At 43.7% G+C, this 17,119-nt stretch overlaps 1 protein-coding gene across 2 annotated transcripts in view; it reads left to right on the top strand.

Moving 5' to 3' along the window:
- Positions 1-17,119, top strand: part of MYO1D (myosin ID) — a 331,053-nt gene that overhangs the window by 71,309 nt on the left and 242,625 nt on the right. For both annotated transcript variants that reach the window (XM_045773267.2, XM_087854617.1), the window contains exons 2-3: positions 13,905-14,113; positions 16,039-16,132. In XM_045773267.2, the coding sequence (XP_045629223.2) occupies positions 13,905-14,113; positions 16,039-16,132 (303 nt within the window). The remainder of the gene's footprint in view (positions 1-13,904; positions 14,114-16,038; positions 16,133-17,119) is intronic.

The following is a 17,119-nucleotide window of genomic DNA, read 5'->3' on the forward strand; positions in this document are numbered from 1 at the left end:
GCTTCTTCCTGGAGCCCGTTCAGTGTCTGTCCTTCTCATTACCCTGAATTAGGGGGCAGATGGGTCTGCCTGTTCATCCCTGCGCCATGGCTCCCCGAACAGTGCCTGGGACGTGGGCGTTAATAACTCCTGAATGAACAAGTGACTACAAATAAAACTAAAGACAGCAATAAGAACTTTTAAAGTTAGTATTTCTCTGCAAGGCATGTCTTACTATCTAAGAGAAATGTGTTTTGAAAAAGCAAGCATTTTCTAAAAGTGTATATATCAAGCACAGGTTTGTTGTTGTTTTTCCATTACAAGAAAAAGAAAAAAAGGAAATAAAAAGGTAAAACAATTCAGCCAGGCATCTCCTGACCACACTTTCTGGCTAACTACCTTTTGTGCTGCTCGCATGAGGAGAGATGGCTCTGGAAAAGGAAACCGAGATGAACCCAGGGAGCCAGTCAGACCACGGCCAGGGGCCCTCATGAGTTTCCTGCGTCCCGTGGGAAGCCCGAACATTGCTGGGGAAGGTCTTCTGACTTCAGAGGGTCCCCGTGAAGTACTAGGAGAATCCCTCCTGGACACGAGGCCAAGCCAGACGGTGATCCAGTTCATGAACAGAAGTGACCGTCGCCGTGAGGGCGAACACAGCACAGCTCGGACACGGCGCCAGGAACAAAGGGACCAAGGGGAGGAAAGCCGAGTCCTGCCGTCCGGACGGCTGGCGGTATTGCTCACACTAAAAGAGGACTTTGGGGGCGCCTGGGTGGCACAGCGGTTATGCGTCTGCCTTCGGCTCAGGGCGTGATCCCCGCGTTCTGGGATCGAGCCCCACATCAGGCTCCTGCTCCGCTTTGAGCCTGCTTCTCCCTCTCCCACTCCCCCTGCTTGTGTTCCCTCTCTCGCTGGCTGTCTCTCTCTCTGTCGAATAAATCAATAAAATCTTTAAAAAAAAAATAAAATAAAAGAGGACTTTGTGTCATTGTACGCTCACCGCATGCCAGGAGTGTGCCGAGTGTTCCAGTGAGCGGAGCGTCCCGTCTTGTGGAGCAGTCCTGGGAGCTGGGTGCCAGTGTCACCTGCTGCTACACTGGTGGGCTGCGGTGGTCTCCTCGAACGTTCTTTCAGGGCCTCAGTATGTTAATAAAAAGGCAAAATAAGGCACCCTATTCCGGGTGCTCTGAAGGCGGTATAAGTCAGGAAATGCCTAGATCTACCTGTATGGAGAGTGTATAATCACTAAATAATTCAAATGTCAAGAAGTTTAATTTTGAGGTGTCTTCTTTGAACCCTCCTGCTCCTAAAACTGGGTTAGGTATCCTTTTTCTGAGCTTCCGTGGCAGCCTTTCTATCTTTGCAATTGCCTTAAATCTTTTCTGGAACGGTGTGATTGGGAGGGCGGGGGGTGGTGTGCCTGTGCGTGTGTGTGCCTGTGCACATACACGCACACGTGAGCAAGAGAGAGAGAGTGGGAGCCAGAGGGAAATGACATTTTTTTTAAAAAAGTGTCACTTTTAGGGGCACCTGGGTGGCTCTGTCAGTTAAACATCTGCCTTCGGCTCAGGTCATGATCTCAGGATACTGGGTCAAGCCCCAAGTTGGGCTCCCTGCTCTGCGGGGAGTCTGCTTCTCCCTCTGCCCCCGCCCCGCAATTCGTGCTCTCTCTCTCTCACAAATGAATAAAAAGTCTTTAAGAAAAATAAAAATTTTAAAAATATGTCATTTTTAAATGCTCTGTCATTGTGCTTCCTACATGGCATTGTCTGTCTTTGGTACAATAATACGATGCCTTATTCTTCTTTGTAATTCAGGCTCTTGGCACAGTGCCTGGCACATGGCACTCGTTAGCTACTCAGATGTTTATGAATGCACACAATCAGTAACTAGCAGAGCCAGGATTCAAACCTGAGGCTCCAGGGCTGTGTGACTCTGACACTTACGGTCTTTCTTTTTTTTCTTTTTTTTATTTTAATGTTTTTTTATTATATTATGTTAGTCACCATACAGTACATCCCCGGTTTCCGATGTAAAGTTCAATGATTGCGTATAACACCCAGTGCACCATGCAATACGTGCCCTCCTTACTACCCATCACCAGTCTATCCCATTCCCCCACCCCCCTCCCCTCTGAGGCCCTCAGTTTGTTTCTCAGAGTCCATAGTCTCTCATGCTTACAGTCTTTCTAACCAACAGTCCCTGCCCACTTCGGGAAGTGCAGTCGAAGGAAGGGGATTAAACGAGTCGATTCCATCAGATGGAGACCACGATTTTGCCAGGAGAGTAAGCAACAACATGCCTTCACCCTTGGGAGAAATTCTCATCTAAGGACTGGGGAAGGTGGAATGTACATATTGAAAGTTGGCAGCAAGTTAATGAGCATTGCGTAAGTTTGGTACATCGATAAAGAGGTCAAAGTTTTGTGTACTTTGAAATTAAAACTTCATTATAAGCTGTCCTTTTGAAAGGGCCTCAGCATCGTTGGTTTAAAAACCCACACCCAGCAAACAAACTGTAGGTGGAAGTACGAATTGCTGCAGCAGCCTCTTTGGAGAAGAATTTGGCAAAAATTCACAAATTTAAATTGCACATATCCTTTGACCCAGCAACTTTAGGTCTAGAAATGTGTTCTACAGGGATATGTGCACATATGCACAAGGAAATAGGTGCCATTATATTTACAGTTGCACTGTTCATAGTACAAAAGATTAGTAACAACCCGAAAGTCCGATACATACATTAAATATGTTATTGTATATTCACCCATGCAATGAAGTACTATGCAGGCATAAAAAATGAGGCTTTTCTCTATTTACTTACATGAAACTCTCGCCAAGATACATATTTTAATTAGAGAAAAAATGTCATTCATGTAAAAAAAGACTATGTATACATGTGTGTATGCATAACCTATTTCTAGAATTCGCAGAAAACCAGTGGCAGTGGCTGCCTCTGGCCGGGGACGCTGTGGGAAAAATGAGAAGCACTTTCCACTCTCTGATCATTTATATCTTCTGAATCTTTTACTAAGAGTCTATATTGCCTATTCAAAATTAATAAATAAAAATCCAGGGCACCTGGGTGGCTCAGTTGGTTAAGCATCCGACTCTTGATTTCAGCTCAGGTCACAATCTCAGAGTCCTGAATCTAGCCCCGCGTTGGGCTTCCCGCTCAGCAGGGAGTCTGCTTGAGGATTCTCTCTCTCTCTCCCTCTGCCCTTCCCCCCAGCTCGTGCTCGAATGCGCACGCACGCTCTCTCAAATAAATAAGGAAATCTTAAAAAATCTAAACCTACTGGAGACTTGGATTTTTTTATTAGCAACTTTACCTTTTGATATAATTTCCCATTTATAGAAGAATGCAAGAACTACCAGAACCTTCCTAGGAGCATGCCTCACATTTTGTTGTTATGTCTCTTTAATTTCTTATAATGGGGAATATTATTCAGCCTTTCTGTTTTCTTGACTGTCAAATTTTCTGGTTATTATGTAGAATGTCCTTCAGCTTAGGCTTATCTTATATTTCCTCCTGATTGATTCAGGTCGTATGTGTTTGGCAGATACCACAGAGTGGTTGAGGTGTCCTCCCTGCTTCATATCGGGAGGCACTGTATTTGTGTTCTAAGCCCTACAGGAGATAAGGTGTTTCTTCAGGGTGAACGTAGAAACTTTTAGGTCCTTTGGCAGCACTTGAAGTGGGAATTTGAATCCCTGAGCCATTCTTTTCATTTATCCTTTTGTCCAGTGACATTAGGAGTTACCAGCCAACCTCATGTATTGGTTTTCCAGATATCTTCACAAATATATACACAATCGCCCAGCTCCTTACTTCTCATAAGAGTATCCAATGGAGGGGCGCCTGGGTGGCTCCGTCGGTTAGGCGTCTGCTTTTGGCTCAGGTCATGATCTCAGGGTCCTGGGATCGAGTCCCGCATCAGGCTCCACGCTCAGCATGGAGTCTGCTTGAGATTCTCTCTCCCTCTCCCCCTCCCGCTCATGCCCACTCGCTCTCTCTTTCTCTTAAATAAATACATCTTCTATTTTTTTAAAAAAATCTGATCAGAGAGCCATTTCCAGAAACTCCAGAACTAACTGAGAAACCTCATTCTTAAAATTCTGTCCCTCTACAAACACTCTTGGTACAAAATCTGCATTAGTCCGGCTGCCCAAAGATAAAGAACCAGTGGGATACATGTGTGTTTATACAGACACACATACAGAGATTTTTGGCCCACACAGTTACAGAGGCTGAGAAGTCCAAATTCTGCAGTCGGCCTGCTGGAGTCCCAGGAGAGCCAGTGGGGCAAGTTCTAGTCTGAGCCCGGGTATAAGGACAGGAGAAGACCTGTGTCTAAGCTCAGAGACAGTCAGACTGAGAGACAAAGCATTGTTTCGTACTCGCCCTCTTATTCTGATCAGGCCTTCTGGATTGCATGAGGCCCCCCACACTGGGGAGGGCACTCTGCTGTGCTCAGTGCACTGATTCTAATGTTACTCTCATCCAATCCAGAAACACCCACACAGACACCCCAGGATACTGTTTGACCGAATGTCTGGGCACCTCACAGCCCCGTCAAGTTGACACATAAAATTAACCATCACAGGCACACGTGTCAGTTTGTGTCAGTACTGGTGACATTAACTTTAAGCACCTGGTTCAGGTGGTCACAGCATTTCTCTCCTGTAAAATTTGTTGTCTTTCCCTTTGTAATAACTGGGTAATTTGCAGGGAGATACTTTGCGGCTATGTAAATATCCTGTTCCTCATCACACTTTCAGTTGCTGGTTTTCACGGGCACCGATCATTTTCTAACTCACATCATTCCTTCCATATTTCCTAATTGTCATTCCGCTCTAAGGAAGAGCTTTTCCTTCTCCTATTCACTTCTATTTTATATCCGTATGGACTCATAGACTCTTATTTTATTTGGGGGATTATAATGTCACTGACATTACTTATTTCACTGCCCACGTGGTTCCAGATTTGGCCAGTGGCAGCCCATGCACTTTGGTTCCTCTTTCTTCTGACATGTCCCTGTCATTCTCTGAGTACTTCCCTACTTTCTGGCTCAACAAGATATTCCAGACTCATCTTGTACTTCCCCTGCCCCAGCTCCAGAATCTGCTTTTCTCCACGGGACCCTGGATCTTTTTAGTTAAGAATACAAGCCAACGTCTGGGTGTCATTGCTTCTAAGCTCCCTCAGAAGCAGAGCTAGGAAATGTGCGTGTACACGCATCTCTCTCTCCCTTTCCCCTCCCTACGCCCCACCACATACACGAGTTCAAACTGATACCTCCAGTTCCAAGTCAACCCCCTCAATACTTTGTAACTTCCTTCCCTAACAGTGAAAAACGTGTCTCAGACAGTGAGTCACTGTAGATTCTATTTTAATTATCTTTTCCTGGAATATAAATTACTATTTGTATCTAGATTACGTGAAGCTGCCCATGTGAAAGGAAAGGGTCTTTTCTGATAGAACATAGGGATATGGCCCAGTAAAAACTAGGTGATGTCGTGCTGTACTTAGTCTCCCACCTCCCATGTTTGACTCATAAGGAAATAAGAAAAGTGAAACTAAGTACATAATTTTTTTTAAAAAATGGTATTGATGGTAGGTGATTTAAAGTCTTGCACACTTGATGGCCTGAATTTTCTCTATAACTAGGATGCACACCGTTTGCTGAGAGAACGGAGGTGGGCTAAGGGGACTCATGCCTTCATCCCTTCAGTTTTTGATTCACCAAATAATTAACCAGCCCCTATAAGTTCCAGGCACTGTATTGCATGCTGAAGATAAAGCAATGAACAGGGTAAATATGGTCTGTACTCCTGTGGAGACAGACGATAAACAAGGAACTTGGCGTAACTACCATGGAGGAAACAAGCGTGGGCAGTTGAGGTGGGAAAAGATCTTGTTTTATTCTTGGCCAGAGCACAGCCATCAGGAGTAGCTGGCGTGAGATAAGCCAACGTCTGGATGTCAGATTGGCTTAACACTGAGGCTTCCCCTGAAAAATTTAAGGATAAGAATAAGCATTTAGATTTATATTTTATGGAGAATGGATTGAAAGGGAGTCACGCCAACGAAGATGATACCTGTGATGGGGAAGACGCCTGTGACTTTGTTTCTTACAGACTCTGTTCACTATCAGCGTTCTCGACCTGCAGAAAATTGTCATATTGTTGGTCTGATTTGCATGTCTTTAAATGTAGGTAAAATCGGGCCATTTTCATAGAATTTTTTTGGTATAACTAGTTGTATTCATTTCCTAGAGTTGCTATAACAAAATACTACAAACTGGGTGGCTTAAAAGATGAGACACTCTTTTATTTTTATTTTTTTAAGATTTTATTTATTTGATAGAGAGAGAGCACAAGCAGGGGGAACAGCAGAGGGAGAGGGAGAAGCAGACTCCGTGCTGAGCAGGGAGCCCGATGCAGGACTCAATCCCAGGACCCTGGGATCGGGACCTGAGCCGAAGGCAGATGCTCAGCCGACTGAGCCCCCCAGGCGCCCCAAAGATGAGCCACTTCCTAGCTCACAGTTCTGAACGCTAAAAGTCCCCAGACAGGGTGTCAGCAGAGCCATGCTCTGTCTGAAACCAGTAGGGGAGACAGCCTTCCTTGCCTCTTCCCAGCTTCTGGGGGTGACCATGGCTTGCACCTGTCTGCCTGTGTCATCACATGGTGTCCTCCCTGTCTGTCACCATCTTCACGTGGCGAGTTCCTCTTCTCCTAATCCAGGCATGTTGGGTTAGGGTCCACTCTCATGACCTCATCTTGATTACCTCTGCAAAAGCCCCGTTTCTAAATAAGGTCACATTCACGGGTACCAGGGATTAGGACCTCAACATATCTTTTTGGGGGGAGGCCACAGTGTAAGCCATGGTGCTAATGACCCATGGTCTTTGTTTTCCCAGGTGCCTGGTCTGTTTTCTAGCACTGTCTGTCGACGTACATTGTTGGCATCTTGTTTGCTGTTTCGAAAGGTCATCATTCTCATACCAGAGTCTTCAGGAACGCCCGGCGTGTGATCTCCGTTACCGCCCACTTCTGTACTTTTCTTCTTTGTACCTCCGCTTTGTTTTCCACTTCATCTTGCTCACTTTTCCCCACCGTTTCTTCTCGCCCCTCTGTTCAGCAGTGTCCACTCCCATCCTCACGTCTGTTAGTGTCGCCTTCGTTTCTGTGCGGTTTTCCTCCTCTCCCGCTGTTCCCTTGGGCTCATCTGGTTTCTTTCCTCCTTTTCCAAAAAATGGTTTGAAACATGGTTTCTGTATTTTTAAATGATGTTTTCTTTGATCTCTTGGTTTAGAGGGCTATATTTTCTTTACATTCTTTGCTTTCGTGCAGAAATATTTTCCCATCGTTTTTCTCCTTTACGACATACTTATTTTTTGTGGATATTCTTGATCTCCCCTTTGTCAGTTTCTTTGCCTGCTTTTTTTTGTAATATCTTATCATGGGCCCCATCCTGGGTCACTCTTGATTATTGCCATCTTTGAGTAATTGTGGTTCATTCTGGGTTTGTTAGTAATTGAAAGTGAGTGTGCGGGATGACCAGTAGATAACCGAGCTTGGGATCTGTTATTTCTAAACCCTTTCTCACCATCCGTGTGTCTGAAAGGGCAAGAAGTTTGCCTGACTAGCCAGTAAGCCCCATAAGCATGCCGTGAGACTTCTAGGACGTAAGTTGGCATCACCTTTTTTCATTTACCAAGATCAGCTGCTGCAGAGCAACTGTACCTGCTTTTTCTCTTTTGCCTCATCACACTGACAGCCTGCTTTCTGCAAAAATGTAATTTCGCTCATCTCTTCCTTCAGTCCCGTCTCGCCACTATTTAGAAGTGCGGAACGGGACTCACTGTGTTCCACAGCCGCCAGCCCCCTGAGACTCTATCAAGAGACTGTTGGTTTGCTCACTGGAGACCTGCAGCCTCCTTCTAGAGAATTCTGCTCCAGGGCCTGGCATCTGCCAAGGTGCTTCTTCTCTCTCAGTGACCTCCCTCAACGATGTCGACTTTTCGTGGCGCTTCGCACCCATCCTTCACAGATCGCATTTCAGAGTTGGGGCTGGGTTTTTGTGTCCTAGTAGGTAAAGGTTTCTGGCTCTGTTTTGTTTTGTTGTTCTTGATGATTTTCAGAGGGTGCAACAGGGCCAAGGTAACCATACTCTGTCCTCCTTAAATGGGAGTCCCTTAGGGGTATTTGAAGGTGATCCAGGACCCAGCCCTAGAGAACTTGAGTGTTTAGAGATCATAAGAAAAGGAGGGGCCAGCAAAGGAGAGGAGGAGGAAAATTCAGAGAAGGCGGCCCCACGGAAGTCACGAGAAGAGTGTGTTGAGGAAGCAGGAGTCCATGTCAGAGGCTGCTGAGACGCCGAGTAAAGTGAAGACAGAAAATCAGCCGGGGGACTCAGCTGTCTCATTGGGAGCTAGCTGTGAGCAGCAGGCTGGAGTTGTTTAAGGAGACAGTAGAAGGCAGAGAGATGGCACGTGCAGGTGAACACGTTTCCTGGGCAACACGAATGTTCCCAGCAACTCAGGATTTCATGTACCTGGAAGAGGGAAGGAAAACAGGCCAAATCAACGTGATTAAGCAGCTTCTACCTGAAAGCATGATTCCCATGAAATAGGTAATATTTACTCATGAATGAAGGTTCTGTTGACTGCTTAGACTATTCACAGAGACTTTCCCTCCTGATTATAACTGATTTCATGTTGTTTAAGTAGTCGATCAAGGACAACACTGAATTCTGTTAATGGGTGAACTAACCCTAGACGCCCCGAGGGTACGTCTGAAATCTCATCATCTGAAGTCTCCTCTGCCCAGCTCAAAGTTAAATGTATTTTGCCCTTCGTGTTCAGTAAGTGTTCAGATTCTGTCCACTTTCCCTTTGCAGTAACTCAGATTTCTCTTTCTCTCATTTCTGCTGCCATTCTCCTCATTGAGGGCCCCTCTCATTGACCTCTTTAACTAGAAGAGGCTCCCCTGATTCCTTGTCTCCAGTCACATCGAATTTAAACCTCCCCAGCCTGGCTTTCAAAGCCTTTCCCAGCGGTCGAATCCAGCTCCCTCTTACTTTTCCAGCTGGTGCCTGACATTCCCTGACGCGCGCTTTCTGCTCTAGGAAGGCCAGCCTCCCTCCTGTTCTTCCAGTCTTGCCACGTGGTTCTGCCATCACACCTAAGCTGCTGTCGAGTTCACGGTAGTCCGCAGTTAGCCCTTCCTCATCAGTAGTAGCAGCTTCTGTGTACGCCCCCCGCCCCCCAGAGGTAAGTTCTCTGTACGGTTGTGCCCATGACTGATGCAAGGGAGCCCCCCAGACAGCTCGACTTCCTGTTGTAGCTTATCTTTTGTATAAGTGATGTGCAAATTAATGGAACTATGTTTTTTAAAAAATGTTCCAGAACTCCTGTACAAAAGACTGTTGTCCTCCAAAGGCATTTACCTTCACATCTTCTCCATTTTTCTACTCATTAATTCAAACACGTGTTAGGGGCACCTGGCTGGCTCAGAAGAGCATGTGACTCTTGATCTTGGGGCTTTGAATTCGAGCTCCACGTTGGGTGTAGAGATTACTAAAACAAACTTAAAAACACACACACACACACACACACTTTTAGAACCTTTTTGTTTCATTCAGAAGCCAGTGAAAATACCTGGCCCATTCAATAAATATCTTTAAACTTCTTAAAGAAATGGAGGTTTGGTTTTGTTTACAGAGAGACAGAGAGTGTGTGTGTGAGCCGTGGGTAGAGGAGGAGCGGAGGCAGAGGGAGAATCTTCAGCAGGCTCCTCGCCCGGTGCAAGCCAGTGCAGGGCTCTATCTCACAGCCCTGAGATCATGAGCTGAGCTGAAATCAAGAGCCAGACGCTCAACCAGCTGAGCCACCCAGGCGCCCCAAGAAATTGAGTTTTAAAAATCAATGTTAAGCTATTTTACATATTTTGGAAGCTCTGAAGAAAAAACAAATCTGAGCAGAGCAAAGACCAAAATGTCAGTGTTGGAGATGGGGTCTCAAGAGTGGCTTCTTGGAGGAGTTGATGCTTAGGCTTTTGAAAAGAGTGAGAATTTGCCGAGCGGATGGAGGAAGAAGAGACTGGGTGGGGAGAGGGTATTGTAGGTAGAATGAACCCCATGGCCACGCCGTGAACTGTGACAAACCTTGGGTACTCTAAGTAGCTCATTGATGTAACAGGAGGAGTGACTGAGACAGAGAGATGGAGAGAGGTATAGGGAGGGTGATAGGACTGTGTCATGGGTACTTAGGAGAGTCAAGTGAAGGGAGATAGGGAGGCCAGAACACAGAACGCTTCATGTGCTTTGCTCCGGACTTCACATACTCCTTAGGTTCCTTACTGAAAGGGGTGTGTTGTGATCGTCTCTGCCAGCCCAGTACATGCCTTTACTATCTCACCTGTCTTATTATTATTATTATTTATTTGCAGTACTTCCCTGCTCTTTATTCATTTTTTAATCCCCAGAGTTAGGCCCCATGTCTGGCACATAGTAAATATTGAATAAATGTTTGAAGAATGCATTATAAAAGTTTGTCATAAAAATTTTGCACACAGAAGGCATAAAAATGCCTTCCTCGGTCTTTTGTAAGAGATGGCATCACCCTATTTGTCGTGGAGGATAATTACGGTAGCTCCTTAGGGAGGCATACCAAGCAGGTGACCACATTACCTTAGTGCTAACTTCTTTTTTGTTTTTTTTGAATGTTTTTTTATTATATTATGTTAGTCACCATACAGTACATCCCTGGTTTCCGATGTAAAGTTCGATGATTCATCAGTTGCGTATAACACCCAGTGCACCATGCAATACGTGCCCTCCTTACTATCCATCATCAGTCTATCCCATTCCCCCACCCCCCTCCCCTCTGAAGCCCTCAGTTTGTTTCTCAGAGTCCATAGTCTCTCATGCTTCATTCCCCCTTCTGATTACCCCCCTTTCTTTATCCCTTTCTTCCCCTACCGATCTTCCTAGTTCTTATGTTCCATAAATGAGAGAAATCATATGATAATTGTCTTTCTCTGCTTGACTTATTTCACTTAGCGGTATCTCCTCCAGTGCCGTCCATGTTGCAGCAAATGTTGAGAAGTCGTTCTTTCTGATAGCTGAGTAATATTCCATTGTATATATGGACCACAACTTCTCAATCCAGTCATCTGTTGAAGGGCATCTCGCTTCCTTCCACGATTTAGCTATTGTGGACAATGCTGCTATGAACATTGGGGTACATATGGCCCTTCTCTTCACTACATCTGTATCTTTGGGGTAAATACCCAGTAGTGCAATGGCTGGGTCATAGGGTAGCTCAATTTTTAACTTTTTAAGGGACCTCCACACTGTTTTCCGGAGTGGCTGTACCAACTTGCATTCCCGCCAACAATGTAGGAGCTAGTGCTAACTTCTTAACCCAAGGCTTTCCAAAGCAAACTGAATAGCGGGTTGGTGTTAAAGTGTACACTGGCGCCATCTAGCGGTAATTTTAAGCCTTAACCAAATTGAAAGCTTCGTCTGTGGTAACCACAGTTTCAAGCAAGTTTCTAACATTTTATAAATTACCGAAGTATTGTATTTAATACTATATTTTGTTGACCCTTTGCCACTATCTTCACATTAATAGTTATGCATTCGATGGTTTTATACACGTATTTTAATTGTGTTTTACAAACAAGATGTCTAGAAGTTTTGATAAGCAAAATATTCTATTTGAAATAAAATGGAATTTCATAATTAGGCAGACCTGGAGTCTTAGACCAGCATTCTGATCTCAGATGCTATTTGCTGTGTCTTAGTTCATAGAGTTCCAGACTTGTGAGGTCATCTTTTTTTCCTAACCACTTTCTCCTTTATTTATTTATTTATTTGTTTATTTATTTTCCTGTTTGGACAGTGTTTCTTAAACTAAAGAATCATGTCTTTTTAATTCTTGTCCTTGAAGACAGCTGTTGAATGTGTCCTGCAAATTTGCAGGTTAAGCCAGAAAGGCTTGGGTAGTGAACCTTAGCTTTTTATTATTTTTGTGGGTGTTTGAACATGAGTTATGTGGACATTTTGCTTGTGGCTTGTCGTTCATTGATTAACAGCTGAGGCAGGGAATCCGATTATGATCACTGAATTAATTCCTCATATATAGGGATTGCTATGATTTTAGTAGCAATGTTAATATAAAATAAAAGCATTTATTAAAAATATTTTTCATGCAGAGCATAATTGGAAGCATAAGATTAATTGCCCCCCCTTTTAAGTACTTAATGCCAGAGGGAGAGAGGGGTATAATTATCTCCATTTTACAGTTGAATCTGAAATGCATGGAGGTGAAGTAACTTTCACAAGGTCTCACAGCTATTATATTTGCAATGTGAGTGTTCAGACCCAGATGGAGAGGACCCCAGAGTCCAGGCTCTTAATCACCATGTAAACTCTGTGTCCAACAATGAGGGACGACTCATAGGAAAACTACAGTAGAAAAATGCACAGGACAACCTTAAAGTGGTTATTAATAGCTTTTATTTAAATATACAGTACTTAATAAAAATCTTGGCTTTCATTTATTGTTGACATTATCAGCATCTGTTTATTTCCACTCCTAATTATAGCCAACAGCCTTCAGTCCACCGTGAAGGAAGTTGAAGGTTCTTTCCTTGTGCTTGCAAAGAATTAGTTGTTTCCTTGCTACACTGGTCCTAAGCAAGAGTGCTTCGGGGCACAGCCGCTGTCTGTGGATGAGCATTTTGCCCATCTCAGCACTCCCTTCATTCTCGGATACGAAATCTATGTCCACCTGTGCCTCTCAGCAGGGGGAGTGTGTCGGCAGCACCTCGTGTAGAAACCTCCATTTGGGTGTTGGTCTGGTTCATGGATGTTTATATGTGCGAGTTAATGTAGAAATAGTGAATAGAGATGGGTTTTCTAAGTTTTATATTTAAACTTTTTCTTTGTAAATATGAACACATAATTTTGTGCAGTTGCAGTCATATCATATATGCCGTTGTTTTTTTTTTCTTTTTTACTCTTTTTCTTTGTTCCTGTGGCTTCCCTCCATCCACCCACATGGCCTTCCTCTTCATCACCCTGTTGTATGTATAAAAGGGTACATAAAACATAACAAGTAGTCTTCCTTTTTCCCATGCTTGTGTAATCATGTATCAAATACATCTATGTACAGTTAGACATACAAATCATCTATGGGGCAGCGTTCGAGCGTTTTATGGTAAAAAGGTGCGATCGTATTATAAATACATTTAAAAATACACGTACGTGTCAACCAGCTATCCCCCAGAAATAAAAGCACTGATTTGTAAGATTATGTGTCAGGACTATTTTTTACAGTATTATTCATAATAGCAGGAAGGAAGAGGGATGATTGAATAAAAAATGATAATGTACACCGTGAAATTTTAGGCAATCATTTAAAATAATGAATTTGATGTGTGCTGGAAGCATCTCCTCTACCATTCTCTGTTACAAATTTTAGTTCTTACTCCTTTACTGACATTTTAGTGTGGTTTCAAGAGGGAGAAAAAAAGAAATGTATTTGGACAGTTGTCTTTGTAATTGCAAATCTGGCTAAGTAGATTCCAAGACCAGCTTTAACTTCTATTTCTTGTCTTACTAGAGCTCTTAGTGTAGAGCCCCTTCTGATCCTTTAGTATTTGGAAATAGGGAATATCAGCCCTCCTTAAAATTACATTCTTTCTTCTTTCTTGGCTTTTAACTCCTACTGGTCTTTCTACCAGCAGCATCTGAAGGGGCACAGCCTTAAGCATGGTCTCTAAAATTAAATTCAGAATTAATGAAATGTCAGTTCAGAAACTATTCCTGGGACACTTGGATCTTCTCTAGGAAAGACAGCGTTTCTATATAACCACAGCTACTCTTCTGTTTCTTTTGCTTCTGTGCAGATTTGAAAAAGGACGCATCTATACATTCATTGGAGAAGTTGTTGTTTCTGTGAATCCTTACAAGTCGTTGAACATCTATGGGAGAGACACCATCGAGCAGTATAAAGGACGTGAGCTGTACGAGAGACCTCCTCATCTTTTTGCAATTGCTGATGCTGCTTACAAAGCTATGAAGAGGCGCTCAAAAGACACTTGTATTGTGATATCAGGTATTCCGAGGGGATCCCCTGTACTTTCAACGTCAGAATGCATTTGACTTACTAGGTACTCAAGGATCCAAACTGTTGAATAGATCTTTTTTCTTTCCTTGAAGTTAGAAATGTAAGCAATTTTATAGGAGGAAAAAAATTTGCAGTGAACACCAAATCATTTCTGACCGATGTCTAGTCTCGGTTCGTTTACAAATCCATGTTATGTGTGGATGGACTTCTGGTCGTGAAAGATTCTTCCATCTCCACGACATAAAAGTACTGGATAAAATGTAACAAAGATTATTTTAAATAACAGCAGAATGAAAAGAAGAAAATGAGATCCTGAGGTACAACTCAAAGTCAGACTGGCGAGCAGGAGTTGGTGTCACGGGACATACAGGCACGGGGACCGGAAATGGGCTGTCCGAGCTGGAGGCAGGAGCTTCAGAGCCCGCAGAGCAGGGAGGCAGGTGATAGACCCCGTGTGCCCAAGCGCTGGGGCTGAGCTCTTCCAGCAATCTCGTGTAATGTGACCTGGGGATAGGGAAAATACCTGCCCGCTGACCCAGGATGGCCTCTCCCAAACTGTGGGAATTTATTTGGGTGCTGTTAATACCTCACATCTGCATTAGGGGCTTTATACTTTTGAAACTGCTTTTATGACCTTTATTTAGTTTTGGTTATCAAAACAATTCTGAGTGCTAAGACAGTTGTGTTTGTACTTTATAGATGAGAATATTAAGGGTCAGAGGAGTTAAGTAACTTAGTGTTGGAGAATTATATCCTAGGACGACATTATCTTCAATTATGAAGGCAATATGGCGTGACTATAAAAGGAGGGAGGGAGCAACCAATCCTTTATGCATATAAAGTAAAAGCAAAAAGTCCCTCCCCTTTGAATGCCTTGTTACCCCCAAAACTCCAACAGTAACAGCTGTGATTCAGCTGTGTTTATCCTTTTTATACATTTTTCTGTGTATAATACATATAGTCATACACACATGTTACATTATATTACAAATGTGTGATATATTACAGAACTATGTTATAACTTGTTTTTCTGGTTAGCAGTATGTAGTGGACATCTTTTCATCAGCGTACCTAGAGCAGCGGGGGCCTCTGACAGCTGTGTGGTATTCCATTGAATAGCTGGATCCTTTGTCTGCCCGGTCCTCTACTGGCAGGTGTATTATTATTAGACTTCAGCTGTGGACACACAGTGTAATCTGCAGAAATACTCCTTAAGTCTTTGGAGATTAAAATTATTATTATTTGATCACATTAGTATTTTTAGTATTTCTGTAGTATAAATTTCTACAAGTGGAATTTGGGGGTCAGAGGCATACACATTTAAAAATTGGGGTATCTCGTTCTAAACGGATCCCTTCTGCCCACCTTATACCAGTGGTCCTTCTTTTTCTGTGACACCACATCTGGAACTTGCTGTTTCGTTTTGTTTCCACTAAAATTACTCTGACTTTAATTTTTGGAAGGATATCTCATCCTCGTTAAGAGTGAAAGAAATTCTGCTGTAGAGCGTAAGGTTGTATGCATTTAGCCGTGGCCCGTGTTTGAGTCACTACCTTGTTTCTTTTCTCCTATGCTTAAAAGTCACTGCCAAGCACCAAGACTTCAGTCTGAGGAATTCGTTTAGCCCATTTAATTCCTTGGTATTTTTTACTCAGTACATCTTAACTTGGAATCTATTATTTTACTTCTATAATAGTTTTATTTTTTTTTTTTTCTCCGCATTTTCAGAGCTGTTAGAACCTAGACCATATCAGGACAGGAGGAAAAAACTCAAAAAAAAAAAAAAAGCAAACAATGAAACATAAAGAATTTTAAGTAAATAACATCAACATTTGCAGCCATCCTATTAAAAATTAGCTTACTGTTGGTTCCAGTGACGGTGGTAACGAAGCCTTGCCCTCCTCTGCCCGCAGGGGAGAGTGGAGCCGGTAAAACCGAAGCCAGTAAGTACATCATGCAGTACATCGCGGCCATCACCAACCCCAGCCAGAGAGCGGAGGTGGAAAGGTAAGGGCGGTATGAAAAGGGGGAGACGTTCTCATCGGGCCTTCATTTCCTGTGCAGACTTGACGGGGCCGAAACCCGGATAGTAGGCAGCGTTTATTGATGATTATATACGGTCCCTGTCCTTGTACCTGTATCAGTGTATCTGTGTTTGTTTCCTAGAGAAATACTACTTTGGTAAGCTTTACCTAAATAAGCAAAGGCAACAAAGTAACGCTGCAACAGATGCGTCTTCCCACTCCACCTTGTAACTGCTGCCTTCAGTGTTGCGCGTGCTCGGCTCATGGTACAGTGGACGCGTAGATGTCATTGTGCACGGTGCCCTTTGTCTGCCGCGCCTGTGTCTTTTTACACTGTCTCCTGAGGAGCCCTAGGTTCCCCGGAGGGAAAGGGGGCTCTGGGAGGCACATCCATGCCTTCCCTGCATTGCATTGTCACAGCCAGAACCCCCGATGTTAGAAGCCCTAAGAATGATTCATTTTTCTTTTTAAGTCTCACGCCACACCGCTGTCAGCGTAAGAGAAGCATGAGCGCTGCTGGGCTCTGTCCGCAGGACCCAGCTTTTAGCACAGAGCGCCATGTGGTATTTTCTTCATCAGTTTGTAAGGAATCAATGGATGGGGTGGGGTTTTTGTTGTTCTGTTTTTCTTTAAGAAAGAGATGCGGCGGTAAAGTAACATGACTTCACTTTCTTATATGGTTTTTGAGAGGAAAAAACGGTTTCCAGAGTTGCTAGTGTGAAGCTCAGTATTTGTTTTCCGAAGAGTGACCCCCCACGTGCCCATCTCAACCTTCAGTTTATGACCAGCAAGGAAAGGATGCGGGGTTGGTACGAAAGAAGGCGGTGTAGACTAGACTTACCCTACTGGGGCTTTCCTCGTTTCTGCACAACTGGGCTGGAGGTCAGAGAGGCATTTTTCTTGACTGTGACACATCCCCACTTCTGATTCTGACTTTGCAGTCTCCTATGACAAGGACAAGAATATGAGT

Source organism: Ursus americanus, chromosome 23 (assembly GCF_024610735.1).
Source record: "Ursus americanus isolate L20-20 chromosome 23, mUrsAme1.1.p, whole genome shotgun sequence".
Lineage (NCBI taxonomy): Eukaryota > Metazoa > Chordata > Mammalia > Carnivora > Ursidae > Ursus > Ursus americanus.